The 16,571-nt window shown below is 42.2% G+C and overlaps 2 protein-coding genes across 5 annotated transcripts in view; one reads left to right on the top strand and one right to left on the bottom strand.

Moving 5' to 3' along the window:
• The first annotated feature begins 18 nt into the window (after positions 1-18).
• Positions 19-3,070, top strand: TSR3 (TSR3 ribosome maturation factor). The gene is made up of 6 exons (XM_042827739.1): positions 19-154; positions 226-442; positions 1,136-1,329; positions 2,078-2,251; positions 2,521-2,584; positions 2,656-3,070. Exons 1-6 carry the CDS (start codon positions 19-21, stop codon positions 2,837-2,839), a joined length of 969 nt encoding a protein of 322 aa, XP_042683673.1. The 3' UTR covers positions 2,840-3,070.
• A 978-nt stretch (positions 3,071-4,048) lies between these two features.
• UBE2I (ubiquitin conjugating enzyme E2 I) overlaps positions 4,049-16,571 on the bottom strand; it is a 13,475-nt gene continuing 952 nt past the window's right edge. For 3 of the 4 annotated variants that reach the window (XM_042827740.1, XM_042827743.1, XM_042827741.1), the window contains exons 2-7: positions 11,512-11,590; positions 11,207-11,290; positions 8,379-8,451; positions 6,973-7,082; positions 6,688-6,767; positions 4,049-4,706 (exon numbers count right to left, since the gene is read on the bottom strand). In XM_042827740.1, coding sequence (XP_042683674.1) covers positions 4,643-4,706; positions 6,688-6,767; positions 6,973-7,082; positions 8,379-8,451; positions 11,207-11,290; positions 11,512-11,577 — 477 coding nt within the window. In that variant the 5' untranslated portion in view covers positions 11,578-11,590 and the 3' untranslated portion in view covers positions 4,049-4,642. Of the gene's footprint in view, positions 4,707-6,687; positions 6,768-6,972; positions 7,083-8,378; positions 8,452-11,206; positions 11,291-11,511; positions 11,591-16,051; positions 16,213-16,571 lie in introns of those variants that run through there. The other variant, XM_042827742.1, reaches the window with a different exon arrangement.

The following is a 16,571-nucleotide window of genomic DNA, read 5'->3' on the forward strand; positions in this document are numbered from 1 at the left end:
CCGCCGGAGTGCGGGACCATGAAGCGTGGGGCCATGAGGCGCGGCGCTCCGAGGCGCGGCAGGCGCGTGCCGCCGTCCGCCGGTGCCTCAGCCTCGCGGCGCGACCCTCACAGCCTCGACGCCTTCGCTGCGGAAACGGAGGTCGCGCTGAGAGGTGTGGGAAGCGCTCCGCGGAGCCTGACAGAAGGGAGGCGCTCCCTGCTAATGCGTGCCTGCTGTTTTCAGCTTGTTTGGAGGGAGAGCGGGGCGCCGAGGAGTGCGGCCCGGAGGCGAAGATTCCGTGTCCTCTTGCCATGTGGGAGCTCGGACACTGCGATCCTAAGAGGTGCACCGGGAGGAAACTGGCCCGAAAAGGGCTGCTCCGAAACCTGCGCCTCAGCCAGAGGTTCCCCGGCGTCGTTCTCAGCCCTCTGGCCGCCGTCTGCGTCTCTCCCGCCGACAGGTAGGCGATGCGGTGCGACGTCTGCGCGCCTCGTGTCAGCTGGGGGAGAACGTTTTAATCATCGATTGCGGCCGAAACTGTTTGCTGCAGAGTAAACATTGACCTTCCTGCTGCGCTGTGTTCTATTGATATGTGAACGTGAGCTATTTTATTAAAATTCGGTAAAGATTTTTACACATCTGGGGTTAGGTGAGAAAAGTGTCTGTGATTCCTAAGGAGAGCTCCAAGTGTGTGCTGCGTGCAGAATGACGGCCTGGAGCTGCCGCATCTCCTCCGGGAGATGCTGCCTGGGCTGTGAGGCTGTGGCAGTGCAAGCCGTTAACCACAGCGCTTTGTGGAGAAGCACAGAAGCTTCTTCAGATGTGGCTGCAGAACTTTTACAAAGATGTATTCATTCAGAGAAAAGATTCTTTTTCAGAAGCTGGCAAAGAGCTTAAGTCTGACCTTTGTTGTTAAGCATGAATATGTAACTTTTAACTACGCTTCTGTCATGCTTTTAGTCCTTCAGTTTTTCATTTTCAGTTTTAAACTTTTCTTACCACCTACAGTTTCTATAGAAAACCATGTTACTGTACCGTACCTCTCTGTTTTAGATCACTGTAAAACAAACTTCTTGATTGACAAAGGGGGCATTCAGATTTGTCACAGGTATTACGAGGCAATTGAAATTCTCACAGATGTTTCTCTTTTCAGGCACATCATTGCTCAGAATGGAATTGCAGTTATAGATTGCTCATGGGCCAAATTAGAAGAAACGCCCTTTAAGAAAATGAGAGGAGGTCATCTAAGGCTGCTGCCTTACTTGGTGGCTGCAAATCCTATCAACTACGGCCGGCCGTGCAAGCTGTCTTGTGTGGAAGCTTTCGCTGCAGCTTTTTGCATTGTTGGTAGGCTGCAATGTGCCTGATAGAAAATACGTTACCAGCAGTTCTGACATTTGTAATATGATGAGGAGATGGTTTTTGACAGAAACTAATGCTGACCTGTTTGGTCCTGAATTTAGAATGAAGTTGTATAGTTCTCTTCCAGGTGCTTCTGTCTGGTAGCCATCAGTTATCACTAGGCTGGGGTTCATGTCCAGGGCACAGGATCTGATGATCCAAGTTTTCTCAGCATGGCATGTAACCAAAAACCACCAGAGAAAAGATGGTGAATCCTTGTGCACCTCTGTCCTTGTGACAGGTAGCAGCTGGCTGTTGTGTTCTGTTTTTGCTCTTCTGGTTAAGAGCAATAAAAACAAACTGTCCCCTCAAGTTGTTTTCCAAACTCATCACAGAAGCTGCTTGACAATCAAACAGGCATCCTCCAGTGTACTGCTGGCAAACCTTACCTTCTGAAGATATGTGCAACTGCTCTTTCACTGGAGGACTGCAGGATCTACAGCCTGCATCATTAACTGTACAAAATATTTTCATGTAATACTGGAAGACTGAACTTTTCCTCAATTTGATGAGCTGTTCAAGTTAAGGTGAAATAATTTGAAGAAATCTGAATCCCTAAACAATAATAAAAAAAAAAAAAGCTGGTGTACACCTCAGTGCTGTAGTGATAGGGAGAGAGGTGCTGAGCTTAGAAACCTGTGAGCTGACTGATATCTCCTACTGAAGACCAGTGATCCTCTGTTTTCTGTTGAAGGATTTCCAGACCTAGCCACCATTCTTCTAAGGAAATTTAAATGGGGGAAGACATTTATTGAGCTGAACAAAAATCTCTTGGACAAATATGCTGCTTGTCAGTGCCATGAAGAAGTGCTAGGTGTTGAAAAGGACTTTCTAGCTAGTGTCAAAGAAGTAAAAGAAGAAGAAATAGGTAAGGAAGAATTCCCAACCACCACCCACCCTCTAACTAGTCTCCTTTTTTTCCTTTAATCTCATGAAATATGATGAATGTAGAATAACTTAATAAGACAGTAACAGTGAACAAATTGTATGTTGTTGGCTTCTGACCTCTTGTAACCAAACGAGTCATGAGTTAAGCTTTTCAGAAAGCTGAACCAGGTTTCATATGCCTTGCCTGCCAGTAATGTTCTCAAAAATAAATGAAGTCAGACCATCTAAATGTATCTCTTCTTTTTCCAGATCCATTTGATGTTGACTCAGGAAAGGAGTTTTGTAACCCCAACAGGCCAATCAATTCTTCAAGGTAATGAAACTTAATTTTTTTTTCTTATTAGAAGTTTGTTGTGCTTTTATAATCCTGAAAAATATTTCCAGAATAACACAAAGTAATGAAGAATCAGAGGAGGACAGTGTGAGCACTCCAGATGATACCAGTGAGAGCAGCAGTGAGAACAGTCCAGAAGATGATCCTGGCAAGTTTTTTCAACAACAGCCAATAATAAATCAACTACCTGAGGAGGGAAAAGAAAACCACACCAAAACCACGTCAACAGCCTGACGGAGTTCTACACTGCCTTGTGCCAATAAACTTTCTTGTTAACAATGTAGCCTTTCCACCTGTAACTGTGGGGTGCTCAGCAAGTGTCTTGTTCATGAGACCTCTCATCTTGGGCTGCAGGTAGGTTTGTAGGTCTATTGATGCATGTACAGGTTTTTAAGATAGGCCTTCCATAAAGAATTATTTAAAGGTCCAAAGCTTCATTATGTAAATAAAAAACATTGTAGTTGATGTTTCTGGTGATTTATATAGGGATTATTTTCACTTGTACACTGCAGCAAACAATTCCCGAGTATATTTTACCTGGAAAACACGACTCTGTTATTGCCTGCAACATACAGAGCCTCTGACTTGTGGAGGCTTGACCCTGCCCCATACATTTCAACTCCACCCAGTTTAGGGTAAACGAAATGCCTCAGCTTAAAAAAAAAAACCAAGAATTCTTTTAAAATCTCACTGTTTTCTCAGTGTTAGACTCGATTTGCTCAGGTACAGGCTGTGCAAAGCAATAGACACTGTTTTAACATTTCACGTTCATGATTTTACCACAAAATCTCAGCTGGTTCAACAGTGTATCTGCCTGTATTTGCATTATTGAAGTGTTCCTCCACAAAGTCACAAACACACATCATTCCTTCAAGATTTGAGAAAGACTGCTCCATGTGGTTGCCTTTTTCATAACAAGAGAGGAGCTGTTAGTGTATTTTTCTTCCTTCACTTTTTAGTAGATACTCTCAAGTTTCACCCAGCTGCACCCAACTGGTTTCAAATTTTAAACAAGCCTCCACCAACCCTTCAGCAGAATTGGATATAAAGGCAATCCATAATGTTACTTTGTACAGACAGGGCTCAGATCCTGTAGGTCCCCTCACCTTCTTTGGAGGGTTGCAATTTTTCTTTGTGTTAGACTGTACTTGTATTATTCCATATTCAAGTGCTCGTACCAGTCTGCAGGTGCCTTTGCAGTTGGATCTCCAGCTAGTCATACAATTCTATAAACTGCTTAAGGAACTGATCAAATATAGAACAGCTGCAAGTGGTCACCACTAGGGCTCAGAGACAGACCACCCTTATGGCAGGGACAGGGAAAATGAAGGAAGGCAGCAGCTGAGAAGCATAGCATCACAGCTCTTAAAAACTGACTTGTGTTCAGAGCTGCTTCAACAGCAGTCTTTGAGTAATTTTAATGAAGATGATGAAACAAAGCCCTTTATATAAACAGTTTATTTACTCTAAACAGCAACACAGACAATGCCATATAAACACAAAGGAAGTGATGCAGAATAAGGATGCTGGCTGACTTTGGATCTCAGAGGCTCTTAAGCAATAACAACCTAGTTTCTGAAAGATAGAAAAACAAATTCAGGGAGGGAAGGGGGTGGAGGGCATGATTTTTACTTTTCCATACAGCCAGCTAAAGGCTAAATATAGTTCTAACATTTTAAAGCATGCCTGCATCAGATAGCAAAGTAACTAGAGATACTAGTGAATTTATAGAAGTATAAAAGTTTATAATTTTACAGCAGTTGAAATACTGACATCAATATTAAAATAAAAGCAAGTTTTACATAACAATCAAAAATACAAAAGACTGAAGGAAGAGACCCTGTATGAAAAAACTGGGGGCAATTCAGCAAATTTAGAACTGTATACAAGTGGCGAATATGGAAAATGGCACACATACAACCCCCTCCCCTAAGTGGATATTAATTGTACATAGCAACATTAGATTTTGCAAAAGTTTTGTAAACAAGTTCTTGCCAAACCAATCCCTTCCTTTTTAAGATGCTGCATGACAGATGCTTATGATGGTGCAAACTTCTTGGCTTGTGCTCGAACCCTCTTTTCGTATTCCACTCTGTTTTGGCTGAATAGAAGAAAAAGAAAGGGCAATTAAAGCTTGACAAATCAGACCATGTTGTACAATTCTCTCTCCTATTTCTAGCTCTTAATTCTCCCAACTCAGTACCCAAAGAAACGACTGCCTTTCATAGCAGACTGCACAACTACAGGAGAGGAGGAAGTAGCTCAGCACATCAGAAGTGCTGCAGTTACAGAAAAACTGTGCAAAGGCAATCCCAAAAATGAGAACAAGTCCAAGGATTCTTACTTGGTTGATGAAGTTGACAGCTTGACTAAAAGACAAACTGAGGAAGATGCAAATGCAGTGCTGTTAAACTACGCCTAATTACAGATGCAATCAATTTTGCCCTGCTGAGCTGCTTTTAACAATTACTCATTAAGCAGTAACAAGTGTGTCCTGATGTACAGCTGTAGAAATAAATTAACCCAGCTGAAACACTATGCAAGTCCAAAAGACATGAAAAGGATAATTCCCAGTTCGTTTTCAATAAGGTTCTTCTCCCCCCCAGGCAGAGTTGTAGACTTGAAACAAAACAACTTGTTTTTAATAAAAATTTGGTTTACATTTATTTCATCACAGTTCAGCAGAAGCAGATCTTACTTTTGGGGAGTGGCTCATAGACAAACAGGTTCAGAAACAGTGCTTGACTATTATGTGGGAAGCCTTAGCACTAATACAAATAGTAGCTTGTGTGTGACCCCTCTGATCTCTTTCTCCCATCTTTTTCTCCCTCCCTCTGAAAACAAAGGGGATTTAAAGCTCATACACACTAAAACTCATCTTTACTTCCTATGAAGTACTGCATCCTTGAAACAGTATTAATTAGTACCAACCAGTCATTGAGGTACAAATTAACAGCCTGCCTTTTCAGCCTGTGCAGTAACACAGGAACAAGGCCAGCAGAGACTGTTTTTGCATGAATGTATGAGTAAAGTATAAAATGGGTCACAGGCTATATTTGTTTTCAGAGAATTATTCTATTCCTGCTCCACAATTCCTCAGACTATTTTTTCTTTTCCAAGAGGAAAAAAGGAGGGGTCTGCCTTGTCATTACTTGCTCCCTAAGGCACTGCCTACAACCATCCTCCATTTGAATGCCCTCACCCAGTCTTCAGAGATCCTTAAAAAATAACCTTGAGTGAAGTCTATAAATAAGATACAGACACACTATCTGTCCCTATGCTTCCTTCTCACTAGGGTCCTGTAAGACATTTCTGACATGGCATTTTAATGAGACTTTGCATACAGGCTATTTTTCTGACTTGGGATGCTCCTGAAGACTTGTTCTGTCCAATTCTACATTTCTATTTTGGTTGTTATTTCAGTGGCTGTCAGTGCCAAAAACGTTCATGGGGTGTGCTGCTTCCTTAAGAATTATGGGTCAGTCATCCATTTTTAATGGTAGGAAAATTTTAAGATTAAGCTTAAGAAAGCGTGGGGGTTTTTGGTTCAAATTTTAATTTTACTAAAGCTACAAGCTTTCTGTGCTTTTAAAAACAATTTTGAACATCAGTTTTCTAAAATTATACAATCCTTCTAGCAACCACAGCAGCTCTTCAACCCTCAGGCACAAGCACTTATGGATGCACATAACTGGACAGAACTGAATTACTCCTGTATTTATCAATGGAACTTGTCAACAAATCCACTCTCTGCCTTCTCACTGTCAGTGTTCTCATGAAATCATTATCCTTTGTCACTACTCCTCAGTTAGCTTTTAGGGGAAAGGAATCTGTATTGGACTGAGAATCATGGTTCAACTGAATGCATCTTCATGCTTTCTGTTGTCACATTGTTCCATTAGCCTATAAATGCTGAAGATATTGCTTAACTTGAGTTCAGCACAAGCTAGGCATCTCCACAGGACATAGCCATGAAGGCAGAAAAGCTCCCTTGATCATTTTCAAAACCATCTACATGTAACACTATCAGCAACAGACAGCTGTAGGCAACACAGCAGCTCTCATGCTGATCACATACTTACCAGTAAATTGTGTACGCCTCTGCTTGAGCTGGGTCTTGAATATTTGGTTCATTTAGAAGTTCTTGTATTCCTAACAAGATCTGTGGAAGAAGGTACAGAAGTAACATAGGCATGGATATCACTAAGTTAGGAAGAAACATGCAACTAAAAGAAAAAAATAACGAAAATCACTACATTCACACCCAAAATCCCAACCATAGAAACACACCACGAACATTTTACGTTCATGTAAGATGAACAGGCAAAGCAAGAAGGATAATTTTATGCATATGTACAACTAATGACCTGTTTAATTGTGATTGCTGGCCTCCAGTCCTTATCCTCCTCTAAGATGGAGAGACACACTGTGCCTGAAGGATACACGTTTGGGTGGAATAATGGTGGTTCAAATTTACCTGAGGGGGGAAAAGAAAAATGTTACTTGCATACAAAGCCAAGGCTAATATGTAACAGACTGTTTAGACCATGGCTGTAGAACAAACAAACTGACCAGCGAGAGAGAGATACACACACTTCTCTCCGCACAGCTGTTCCCCATCTAACCTGCCTCAGGCACCAAATGGGAGATCTCACAGCTATTGCTACAGCACTGAACTTTGCCTTGGCCTGTACCAAAAGCAGGAAGCCTGTCCTGTCTGTGTTATCACTGCAGGCCATTTCACAGCATCACTGAGACCAGTAACGTGTTGGTTTAGGAACAGAAACTGTCAAAAAGGTTCACAGTAGCTACACAGTAACTTTTAAAATCAATCCTATACTTAGATCCTATGCACTGATCTACAAAGATACTGCCTGTCACTTTTTATTTTCCTCTCACTGTACTGTGTTGAACATCCCATACCAACTACACCAAGTTTCTGCTGTTCAATTTCACTTCGTGTATAACCAGCATGAATTCAACAAAAGGAAACAAGCCTAATCTATGGGACTGATTGAGAAGGTTGGTTATACAACTTTCCTACTGGCAGACTATATTCTAGCAGTTCTTTATAAGCCTTAATTCCTACAGCTATCATCTTGATGAATGTAGAGAACACTTGTTTAATGGTACATGAAAAGTCTATATTACTGCAGTTTTCTAATCCATTTTTACATTACAATCACGTTGTGCTTATCAGCTGCTCAGTGAAATATGATGGGAAAGCAGAAGCTGCATTAGGAGTCTCACCAGCCACACATCTTACCTTAAGCACATAAGCTGGAGTTTTAGAAGAATCCACAGGTAAAACAAGTATTTTTTCTAATCCCAGGTACAATAAATAAAACTTCCACATTTAGAATGGACAGATGAAAAAGCAAAAGTTGATGGAACTAGACTTTTTTTTTTTTTTTTTTTACTGTGAGTTCTCCACATAGAAGACTAACTTTACAACTTAACTTAAACTAATCATGCCTACCTATTACTACCTCTAATTTAGAGTGCTGATGAAATATGAATACTGCAAGTGGTGCTTCTGACAGACTTTGAGGAAATCTAAACAGCAGTAACTCTTCTCCTTCTAGTTTTGCTAGCATTGAGCACTGAGCTCAGTTCATCTCGATATTCCAAATGCCAAGTGTGGGGTAGGGAAAAAAAACTTTCAGTAGAAAAAAACTCAAACTGACAACTATCTGTACAACCTCATGGACTATTAAATACTGATCTACTGTATGTACGGCGTGTTGGTTTTTTTTGGTGTCATTTTTCTTACATTTTGGGGGTGAAGAAGGGTAGTCATCCTTGAAAAGCATCCGTAGTTTAAATAAGCCTCCTTCCCATGGTGTCTACAAAAGAAGTTAAGGTCATGTTTTGATTACAACAAGTCAAACTTGGGAAAAGAAAACAAGAACAACATTTCCCCAGACAAAGCACAAGACACTTTTTCTACACCACTAGAAAAGAGCTGCTCTATGCTGCAGCATGCTACCTGCAATGAGAGAAGTTATCCTACTGAGGTCTTTTTTTTAAGATCAGCTCATTGTATTTTTTTTTCCACTTTACTACAGCTTCCAGGTATTGCCAAGTCATCGACAGATTTGATACAAACACTGGTAATTCCAGATACAAATACAGTCACAGTATGTAAGAAACAAATAAGAAGTCTTCCAGTCCTTTACTACCTTGGTTGCTCTTTGTGCTGTGCTATATTTTTATATTTATATGTGATCTCAGAACTGCACACCATACTCAAGGTGAGGCCACACCAATGCTAAATATAAAGGCAGAATTACCTCTGAGCAGTTGGCTACGCTGCACTTAATGCACTCAAAATGCAGTTTGCTCCTAGGGCACTGCTGCTCACGTTGAGCATGGTGCTCACCAGCATCTCCTGCTCCCCGTCTGCTGAGCGTGTCTCCAAACACTTGGCTCCCAGTCTGTGCCAATGTCCAGCATTACTCTAGCATTTACCTTCACTGAACTTGCTAATGACAATGACCCAATGCTCTAGTCCTAGCCAGATCCCTTTTCAAGGCCCTCTCAGCCCTCCAGGGAGTCAACCTGCCAAAGATGCATTCCACTCTTGTATTCAGATCACTGATAAAAAACACCGAATACAACCAGCCTTGGACTGGAGCCCTGAGGAATGCTACTAGTGACCAGCTACCAGCCAGATACAGCCCTCCGAGCTCTACTTTTGAGCCAGTTCATCACTTAGAATAGCAAGAACCTGTTTATATCACAGTAGTATAAGTTGTCCATAAAGTACAGTATTAAAGGCCTTATGAAAATACAGACAGATTACATGCATCACCCACCAAGCAGGTGACCTTATCAGAGAAGATCACATTACTAAGGCAGGCCTTTTTCTTGATGAACCCACACTGCCTATGCCTGCTAACAGTTGCCTTTTTTTTTTTTTTTTTTTTTTTTTTTTAACTTTTCAGTAGCCCCTGGAATAATTTTCTTGGTAACTTTTCCAAACAAGATCAGACTAACAGGTTTGCAGTTCCCTGGATTTTCTCAGAGGAACAACATCACTTGTAACTACAATTTTTCCACCTGGTTGACAAGAAAGCACTTTGGTGGTTTCAACCACTGTACTGCAACAGGGGAAAGAGCTGCAGTACAGTGTGCCTCCAAACAGGAGCACAATATGCAGCAACTACTTTTTGCTGGTAGAGACAAACAAGGCACACTGCTTCTTGCTGAAGAGACTACAGTGATTAAAAACTACTTTTTTTGTTAGATTCCTATCAGGAACTACATGAATGTAATCAGTCTTTTCGTAGGGTGAAGCACTTTCTAGGAGGAAAGACGTTGGCTGGAGGAGTTTTTAGGTATTTAAAGGTGACATCTTGCGAAGGTACAACTGCTTACTGCGAGGATAACCTTGTTTGAGTAAGACACAGGGGGATAAGTTTGTCCTTATGCTGTGCTAAATCACATCAGGTACTTTAAAAAAATAAAGTGTGCATTTTTGAGAGTCTAACAAAAGTAGGTTATCTGTTATACAGACAGCTATCAAATGATTGAATTAAGTTGGATCCTCAGCAGCAAGTTTACGTTCATCATTAATCTACCTGTGGTAACAGTATGGAATCTGCAGGTTTTGCCCACAGCATTCTCTGAATGTAGCACAAGAGCTGTTAAGGGAACTTAGGCAAGATGCCAAGAAGAGGTATTAGAAGAAGCAAAACAACAGTCACCCTGCACCCGACAAGACACCAAGGATGGGAGTTTTTCATTCTCTTGCAAGTAATGAATAGAATTATCTCGAAGACACAAATGCATCTGCTGAATTCACAAGTAATGTATCCAAATAACTTGGAAAATGGAACAAATCAGAAAGGTAAGTAACACCAGCACTGTATGAATCAAAAAAGCTTTGTGCATTAACGACTGCCTCCATGCATTAAGTTTGCATTTGTCCTCCCAACCAGAAGCTGACCACCCTGACTGAAATAAGGGCAAAGATTAATTTCTGTAAAGACCAGAACTCTTAAGTTTATTTTCAGGAGAAGTACAAATGAAATCAGGTAAAAAAAAAAAACCCTCTGTTAGATGATCATATTATTTCCATAACACAAACAGGCAGAACTCCACAGAATTGAAAGCAGTCAGATTTCAAGTTAATACTACAGAATTATTTTCCATGAAATTCAAAAGATTAAGACTAGTGCTACAGCGCAGCACCTTGTAGGACTGAGGAGTGTCACCAGTTGGTGGACAAAAATACCCACAGCAACACGTTACTGGTACTTAACCACCAGAAATAATTGAATAGTATAAGTGTTCAAACTTGGCAGTTTAAACCAGAGTTTAGCAAGCAGACAAACCACAATCATTGCTGACATTAAGCAGAGGAGCCTCTCAACTTGCCCCATGCAGGATCCTTCCACGCTTCTCTGAAAGAACGTTCCTTAACGTGATCAGTGCCAAAAGCTGAACAACACCACAGTGAGTTTTGTCCAGGGGCACAATCCAAATATTTACATTAAACTATGCAACTCATACTCTCACAGTTCTCAGCCTAATACACAATCACAGTTATGTTACTTTCCAGCACAAGTGAAGTGTTAGCACAACAGAATGCCTTACCCCCTTCTTTCCTGGAATAGCACATTCCCAGTTCATTAGATTCATTGTGCCATCTGGATTTTTTGTAGGTACTGCTACAAATCCCTGAATTAAGGCAAATCAAAAACAAAAGGTGAGTATTTTAGAAGATATGCTTAGAATGCGCCACGCCACATCTAATTCATTCAGTTATTTCTTTGTGCAAAACACAGTTTTAAGCAGTTTCTTATTTAAAAATTAATTACTGTAACACATCAGGCAAAGAGAATCATAACATGAACACAACTGTACAAGTCAGGAAGTTAACAGTGCTCATATATACTTACAAATGGATGATCTTTTCTCCAGGCTTTTCTCTCCTGTGCAAGTCTACTTAGAGCTATGCCAGACATATTCAGATTCCCTCTAAAACAAAAATAGTTGCTTTTAGTACTTGCTTTAGTACTTATTATGTAAGTAGCATTATGTTCTCCATATAAGAGTTTTGATCACTCAAGAAGTCTTTTGGCCTTCCATCTCTACTGTAGTCACAACATGTTTTTGCACACTGCAGATGTTAAGAGCAGGAATATCATCATCAAGTTACCCCACACCAGCTACCTCTCAGGTACTGGACCTGACCCAGTCAGGCCCACATGTATTTCTGTGTATTTCAGATTTAAACCACATTGTCAAAATAATTTTTCAAGTAGCAGTAACAGTATCATTGATAGGAAAAAGGGCTCAGATTTCCTACTTGTGTGACTGACAAAGGCATACCTAGATCTCTGTGATATCATGAAAGGTATGGCTTGCTCTGAAGGCAAACACCTGCACTACTCCCATTTCTTGCAAACAGAAAAATTAGAAATGCCACTAACAGATCAAGTCTGTGCTAAAATCCAGGGTTCTACACAAAAGCAACACGGGCACAGTATTTAGCAAACTCAAATGTCATGTTGATAGAAAGGCTCCAGACAGCAGCAGGAACAAAACACAGAAATTAACTGAGGAGGAGTCAGTGAGCAGCTCACTCATTCCACAGGACAGGTCTTAAATGCCCATTTAAACTGCACAATCTTCCAGAATCCTCACTGTCTAAAGTAACAGCCAAGTTCAGCAACTCAGACATGCAGAGCACAGGTCACTACTACAATGTGAGAACAGTTCCAGACATGATGCTCCAATAGAGCAGCTCTCAGATCCAGGGGAGGATTCTCCGCTCACCTGCAAGAGCAGTTAAAGTGAGACCTTATGGTCAAACTGTACCTAAACTCATCCTTTCATCAGCCACGTGGTCAGAAACCTCCACTTATCTTTACTCCTCCTCCCCACTGCACTTCTATCCATTTTAAACAAGAACTAAAACTTGGTAGCTGTGGAGTTAAGAGCAGTTGGCCTAAGTACTTTGTGCACCCACCAGAAAAGCAGTATCTTCCTCCTAAATAAGCTTACAGAATTAGTACAATAAATATTATCACTCCCTTAGAGCAAACATTTGCACCCTGATGAAGGATTATTAGTTAATACAGTGCAACTCTTGTATACATAAACTACCCGACCATATCAGCTCTAGCTCAAAAAAGCCCTCGTCTTAAAATCTCACTCTTGATTACTCGTGCACATCTGCCATCCACTTGGAAGATTAGAAGACATCAGGCTCTCCATTTACACATTCACACATCAGAAGTGCCCAAGCAGCACAGACACCTTAACTAAGAGTCCTTGCAAACACTTCTGCCCACCCCTCCCCCTCCCTCTCCTCTCCCTCCTTTTTCCCCCAGTCACATCAGCTTGCACACCCACGGTCAATCCTTTCAACTTCCAGGTAGCAGCACAATTCCTGCAAGAATGTAACTAGAATTAAAGCTTTTCAGAAGGCACCGTTCATGCTCTGTGCAGTAAACACGCACAAGAGAATCCTGTATTCATTCTAATGTTCCCTAAACAGGCATTGGTGTCCTGCTTATGTAAGAACGCTTGCAGGACTTCACATCAGAACTGTAGGCAGCACTTCAGTTTTCAGTCAACTCACCAGCAAGAGAAGCAGAGCCTCCCATGAGAACCCAGAACAAAAACAAACTTTGCACCTCTCCTTCAACAAAATTATAAAGGGAGTAATTTTATTTCACAAGCCCTTTCTCCTACTAGAGATTTTAATGAACTAATGAGCATGTGGCAGAATTTCAGCTGTGCTTTTAGCACCTGGAGATCCACAACAACAACATTAACTCTGCAAAATCAATTTTTAAAAATTATCATAGCTTATAAACTTGTCAAATGTTAGACAGCAACTCAGATACCTCCTCTGGAGATGAACACATTGCCTTCCCTATAACTAACAGTCAGCTAGGCAGCATTTCCCTTGAGGTTCAATATACAGCATTATGTCCTACCAAACTACACCAACCAAATTCTCCCAGTGGAAAATAATTTCAGCAGCTCCATAACCTGCTGGCTTTTGCACTATGCCATGCCATGGTAAATTAAAGACTTTGTCTGTTCTACAAGTAATTCTTTCAAATCTTGAGGCATTTGACTTAAGCACCAATTAGACCACATCCTTCTTTCCCTGGTGTATGTGCACACACCGTTACAGCCAAAAACTCTTTTGCACCTCAAGACCTGAAATCCCTTGATGAGGTTCTGCACACCACCTCCTTCCCAAACACAGCACTTTGGTTTTCCCAGTGCCTACATTTCATTCCCTGAGTTGAAATGCCAGTTTCTTGACTTCCTCCCCCCTTCTACCATGGCACAAGAAATTAAGTGTGATTGCTAATTTCACAGCAGGACACATTTCATAAAGAACTGGGAGGGAAGGAGGGAGAGAAAAAGCATGTAAAAATAGTTCAGAGATCTGTCATTGAGCAACCTAGTTAAATAGTTACAGGTAACATCAAGAGAGCTTCTGGCTCCTAAACCAAGTACTTCAACAGTAGGGTTGTGAGCGATAAAGAAAGCCTTCCTAGTCAGCATATACTAACTGAAGATTTCAGGCTAGTTAGCATTACTTCACACAAAGTAGAACCTGTGACTTTAAAGCTCAGTATTTATTTTAGTGGCTTCTTGCCCGAGTGGCAGAGCTGCTAAGAACTTCAGTGTCCAAATCTGAACAGTTTACTAATGAGTCAAACGTGATTAACCAGGATATCTTAAGAGACACCTGACCATGAGATAAGCCTTTGCATTTTCAGGTTAGCTCCCAGGTATGCATATTTTGTCTACTTAATATTTGCTATTCCAGTCCTCTGAATATTAAGGCCAATGGAAATCCAGTGAATACTGACACTTGCCAGGGATTTAATAACAGTCATTTCAGGCACATCTAACCAGACTTAGACTCCTGAATACCTTGAAGAAGAAATGAGTTACATTACATTATTTCATGTATTAGTAATTCTTAACTGATACTTTTAACCCACCCCAACTATGTTTAGTGTCTCTCTTTCAGGTTTGAACTTTTATTTTTTTTTTATTACCTCAAGCAATAGTCAAACTTCAGCTCGTTATTTAGTACTGTTGAACACAACTGGGATAGAACAGCTCAGCCACGTCTGAACTTGAACTAATGCTATATGTACTCTCCCTCTTCTGCAAGACTCTGGTAACAAGGTCTGAAATAACTGCAACTGTCATCTCTGGGCAGTGCAGTAGATCGGCTGCCTGCGCTGAGCAAGTGAACTGATCCTATCCAAACTTCCTTTTCACCCTACAAGAAATCCAGAATTGTGGGGGCCAGTTTTCCTACAGCTTTTTGATCTCAAAGTTTCACTGTTCTCCAGATGACTCCAGGAGCGTGAAGAACAGCCAGCACAGAAGGACGTGGAACAGCAGGCTGCGAGTTCTACAGCTGGTAGGATACCTCAGTGCTTCCCACAAAGAACGTGACCCGCATCGGGCAGCGCCTGGCAAAGCTCTTCAAACAGTTCCACGGGCTTTGGTTACCCTGGCAAGGGCAGACAAGCACCCAAAGCCTCTTGTCACAAACTGGTAGTGAGGCGCAAGAGACCACTGAGACTGAAAGCCCACTTCAAAAACTGATCCCACTACTTAGGGGTCCCCTCAAAGGTAAATCAATCTAACAACAAATTGCCAATACATACACTCTAACAGCAATTCAGTGAAAGAAACTGGATCTCTTATTCAAACTTTCTCCCTGCTGGAGCTCCAAGCAGGATAAACAGAGGTTGAACACCTGTCTATGTATTCTGCTGTCAGAAATTACAAAGGAACAGGAAGGAATTAAGTACTTCATTAAACCTCAAGATTTGCTCACTTTTTTTTTTTTTTTTTTAAAAAATAATTTTTCCCCTTTGGGATCTTGCCCAAAAAATCCGTAGTTTTTTTTTCCTGCACTTTTTTTTTTTCCACATTTGTTTCAAATATCAAATCTGATTTCCTTTTCTTCCTTCACCTGAGAAATTGACCACGAGTGAACAGAATTAAGCCCCAACTTATTGTACAGAAGAGGTGCATCACCAGAAAGAGCATCAAGTTCTAAGCTGGAGAAAATGCATCCATCGTATCTCACCAGACAAGCGGGAAAATTTGTCTTCCCATTCCATTTAGTTTTACTCCCTCCTGCACACACCAGCACCAGGAGGGAACAATGGCCCGTTTACCACAACCAACTCACTAGAAAATTACCAGAAACTTCCAAGAGCGCTCCATGCCTCGCCTCTGCCGGCTGCGCTGGGACCAAACCCAACCCAAACTGCTACGCTATCCATAAAACAGACCCTGAACAGCACAGCACTCCTATGGCACACTAACCATCACGTCTGTGACTCTGACCCGTAAACAGTCTGTACATACACAGCATGCTCCTTCAGTCTTCATTCATTCAAAAATAAGTAAATGAATAAAATCGTTAAGGCTTATTACTTCACGGATTGGAAGCAGACGCCGTAAGGATTTGTAAACCGGCGATACGCTTTCCTTCCCACACAGGCAGAGAAAGTCAAGGGCTGAGGTACAACCGAAGCGCACCGCCTCCTAACAGGCGCACAAAGTCAGCTCCTGCCCGAGGCAGCGAAACAAGCGGCACAGGCGGTACCGGCCCGCACGGCCGCCGGAGTTCCGAGAGCAACGAAAGGAACGGCGGGGCGGCCCGGCCCAGGACCTCCGCCCGGAGTGGCGCAGCGCCGGCCCTGCCGCGGCCGTTTGTCTCGCGAGCCCGACGGAGCGGCCGGGGTGGCGGCCGAGGCCCGCGCGCGGCGACCCGACGCCCGCCCGGCAGCCGGGGAATCGCTTCGCGGGGCGGGGAGCTCCGGGCGCGGGCCCGTCGGCGCACGCGGCTCGGCGGCCGACCGCGGCCCAAAGCGGCCGAGACCTTTGCGGGCTGGCGGGCCGCGGCGCAGGGGCAGAGCGCGGAGCCCTACCGAGGCGGGCAGCGACACGCCGT

The sequence above is a fragment of the Centrocercus urophasianus genome, unplaced genomic scaffold (genome assembly GCF_019232065.1).
Source record: "Centrocercus urophasianus isolate 14NV4802_14NV808 unplaced genomic scaffold, USGS_Curo_1.0 seq_29, whole genome shotgun sequence".
Lineage (NCBI taxonomy): Eukaryota > Metazoa > Chordata > Aves > Galliformes > Phasianidae > Centrocercus > Centrocercus urophasianus.